The sequence below is a fragment of the Anneissia japonica genome, unplaced genomic scaffold (assembly GCF_011630105.1).
Source record: "Anneissia japonica isolate Jap-2015-1 unplaced genomic scaffold, ASM1163010v1 scaffold287922_len478547_cov175, whole genome shotgun sequence".
NCBI lineage: Eukaryota > Metazoa > Echinodermata > Crinoidea > Comatulida > Comatulidae > Anneissia > Anneissia japonica.
In genome coordinates this window covers 441,288-445,106 of record NW_022692572.1, presented here as the reverse complement: position 1 = coordinate 445,106, position 3,819 = coordinate 441,288, and the positions used below count along the sequence as shown (strand labels likewise).

Genomic DNA, 3,819 nt, shown 5'->3' with positions numbered 1-3,819 from the left:
AAATCAAAGTGAGTGTTATGATATAGGTTAAGATTTGGGTATTTTAGGTGGTAGCTATGTTTGTATTGATTAAGAAAAACAGCATAGGGTTAAACACCCTGTGAAATTGAATAGGATTAGGGTTAACCACTGCTCTAAAAATGACATATGGTTAAGGTAATTGGTCTAAAAATAAAATAGGGTTACGGTTAAACAGCCTGAAAAATGGAAAAGGGTTAGGGTTAACCTCCTTGCTCAAAATATGACTATGGTTAAGCTAAACACTCTGTAAAATGGAATAGGGTTTCTAAAAATGAAATAGGGTTAGGGTTACGAATCCATGCTCCTAAATGGACTAGGTTAGGGTTAAGCACCCCTGCTGTATTAAAAATACCCCTACCTATAAATGAAATGCTATAGGGTTAGGGTTAAGCACTCTGCTCATAAATAGAATAGGTTAGGAAACACCCTACTCATAAATGGAATACTGTAGAGTTAGGATTAAGCACACCTGCTCATTAATAGAATAGGGTTAGGGTTAACCACTTTTGGTTTTAAAAAATGAAATAGGTTTAGGGTTAACACCTGTAAAATGGAATAAGGTTAGGGTTAACCCCCCTGCTCCAAAAATAGAATTGATTTAGTTAAAGCCCCCTCCTCGTAAAATGGAATAGGTTTAGGGTTAAACACCCCTGCTCTAAAAATGGAATAATCCAATTCAAAACACCCCTCTAAAATGGAATATGGTTAACACCCCCCGCTCTAAAATGGAATAGTCCCGCTCCTCAATTTATGCAAATGAGGGTCACGCGGTACCGAATGCAGGCTTCTGATTGGTCGAGAGCCTCCCAAATAAGGCAAAAATGTCCTGGTTAGACCATATGCACTACTGCTAGTGTGGGAAATCAAAACTTTGGTCGCAAAATAACTGATCCGAAAAAGGTGTCTTCAATAGTTTCAAGTCTTCAGACGTTTAAGTGACAAGTTATGAATATCCTTATTAGCAGTTCTGCATCATATCCATTTTTTATTTAATGCAGAATTGTTGCAGTATTTCCAAATCTACTTTTCACAATGATGACAATAATAAGGATGATGATGAAATTGATTATTCAATTCAATAATATCTTTAACGATAATTATGTCCATGTCAATGTCATCAGGTTTTTCAGAGAGACAATTAAATTATTGATTCATACTCCATTAAATGTATCAAGAAGACAAGATATTATGCCAAATGTTAACTGATGTTATTGAAGGCATATGTGTATAAACATCATGTATAAACATCATGTATTATTTAGGTAATGAATCTTTTCAACGTGTTCGTGTTGTTGTGAACGTTGAATTATCAAAGGGCAAACATGACACCAATTTGGAAAAGAAAAGGTCCGCCCCATCATTTCTCCCTATTTTCGCTACTGTCAATGCCCGGTCCATCTTGAATAAACGTAAAGAAGCGGAAATACTATTTAAGCTCATCGAAGCGGATATCATCATTATAACCGAATCATGGATAATTCCACATACAGCTCCCGAAATGTATAATATACAATCATATATGGCCTTCAGCAAATGCAGAATTAATCAGCGTGGCGGAGGTGTCGTGGCATATGTTAAGGACAACTTGCAATGCGAAATATTTGATTTTATATCAGTACCACCAGAGCTTGAAATGATTTGGTTATTAGTGTCTCACCACAAAATACCTAGGGCAGCGCCATATTTGATCATCGGCTGTGTTTATATACCCCCAGAATCTCCACATCAGCAACTTTTGATTGAACACATTGAGTCAACAGTGGATATTATCCGTACCCACAAACCTCAAGCTGGAATTATGATCACTGGAGACTTTAATAGAACTGAAATTAAATCTTTCTGTAGTGGTAATAATTTAAAACAAATTGTAAGATTTTCCACAAGGGGAAATGCAATTTTAGACTTAATGGTTACTAATATGTATGACTTATACCATATTCCTGAATAACTTTCCCCAATGGGGCGCAGTGACCACGGAATGGTTTTAGTTAAACCATTAAATAATAAACCATTAAATTATCATCTTAAAATAACTATCCAACCAATCTCAGATTCCAACCTCAACCAGTTCGGTAGGTGGATGCAGTCTCAGACATGGTCAGATGTCTTTGATGCCCCAGACACGCAATCTAAAACTAACAATTTTTATAGATCTATAGATCGTGCAATTAAGAAGTTCTTCCCCACTAAAACACTGAAACTACACAACACTGATAAAAAGTGGATTACTGCCAAAATTAAGGAACTAATTGCTAAAAGACAAAGAGCCCATGTAATTGGAGATTTAGAGAATAGGAACATACATCGAAATTTAGTTAGGAAAGAAATTATTAAAGCTAAAAACTCATACAATGTTAACAAAGTTCGTTACCTTCAGAAAGTGGAACCGGGTAGGTGGCATCGACAAGTAAAATGGTTTTCCAATATGAACAGGGACTCTCTTACCATCCATGTCCCTGGCATTAATCAAGGTGACCATATAGCTATCGCTAATGTTGTAAATAAACACTTAACCAGTCACTCTCAAAGCCAGAATGCAGTAGATACAAAATATCTCCCTGCATATCTCCCTTGTCCTGTGCCACCTACCCAGTTCCACCCATGGGAAATTTACGAGGATCTGAAGAGGGTGTCTGTTTCGAAATCAACTGGTCCAGATGGTATCTCACAAAAGGTGCTTAAAGCATGCGCCTACGAATTCAGCGTACCTGTAACACATATCATTAATTCCTCACTTGCGCAAGGCAAAGTGCCCTTGCAGTGGAAATTGGCCAATGTGATCCCCCTTCCGAAACAGACACCCCATTCTATTAACAAATTAAGGCCAATTTCCCTGACATCTACCTTGGCTAAAATTGCTGAGAAAAGAGTGTCAAGGTTTGTGATTGATACAATTAACCCTTTTATTAATCAACAACAATATGGAAACCAAAAAGGAGTGTCCACGACCCACTGCTTGATAGATGTTTATAACTTTTTAATGTCAAATTGTGAGAAACGAGGTTCAATATGCACTCTTGTTCTTACAGACTTTACCAAAGCTTTCGATTTGATCGATCACCGAATAGCTTTTAACTGTTTATATAACGTTGGTATCTCTCCATCTATCTTGCAGTGGGTTGTTGACTTTCTTTCAAATCGCAAACAGAGGTGCAAGTATAAAAACTGTTACTCTGATTGGGAAGTTTTAACTGGAGGTGTCCCGCAAGGGACTATCCTAGCACCAATCATTTTTCTTTGCATTATTAATTCTGCCCTAAATGATGTTCCTATTGATGGAGATGTTCATGTCTGGAAATATGTTGATGACCTGACACTTGGAGAGAGTAGGTTGGTGGAGGGTCAATGTTCCCTTCAAGCTAAACTTGACTCACTTTCTGTCTGGTCACATACCAACAAAATCAAACGGAACCCCTCCAAGTCTACTTTGGCCGCAATGATGTTCCAGATATAAGCATCCACTTATCCAATAACCGTTTAACGGTTGCTAATAACGTCAAACTACTAGGAGTAGTTCTAAGCAGTGACCTAAAATGGGAAAATCATGTTGACCTAATGGTCAAAAAGGCTAATAGGAAACTATTCATGTTAGGAAAATTAAAAGAGACTGGTTTCAATAATAATGAGCTGTTAACAGTCTACATGGGATACATACGGCCCATCCTATAATATGCAGCTCCTCTGTGGTCTGGGGGACTTACAGTTTACCAGGAGACTTCCTTGAAAAGGGTGCAAAAACGTGTATGTCGGTCCATTCTTGTAAACAATTATGTTGACTATCAGGATGATCTCGAAAAC

At 37.5% G+C, this 3,819-nt stretch overlaps 1 protein-coding gene across 1 annotated transcript; it reads left to right on the top strand.

Moving 5' to 3' along the window:
* The first annotated feature begins 1,540 nt into the window (after positions 1–1,540).
* Positions 1,541–3,475, top strand: LOC117100361. The gene is made up of 2 exons (XM_033240030.1): positions 1,541–1,868; positions 2,073–3,475. The coding sequence occupies exons 1-2, from the start codon at positions 1,541–1,543 to the stop codon at positions 3,473–3,475; spliced, it is 1,731 nt and encodes a 576-aa protein (XP_033095921.1).
* The last annotated feature ends 344 nt before the right edge of the window (positions 3,476–3,819 follow it).

Excerpts from the sequence above, each read along its gene's own strand:
- LOC117100361 (XM_033240030.1), top strand. The coding sequence starts at position 1,541 with ATGGCCTTCAGCAAATGCAGAATTAATCAGCGTGGCGGAGGTGTCGTG. Across the intron at positions 1,869-2,072 it reads AATTAAATCTTTCTGTAGTG|ATTCCAACCTCAACCAGTTC; the intron begins GTAATAATTTAA and ends AACCAATCTCAG.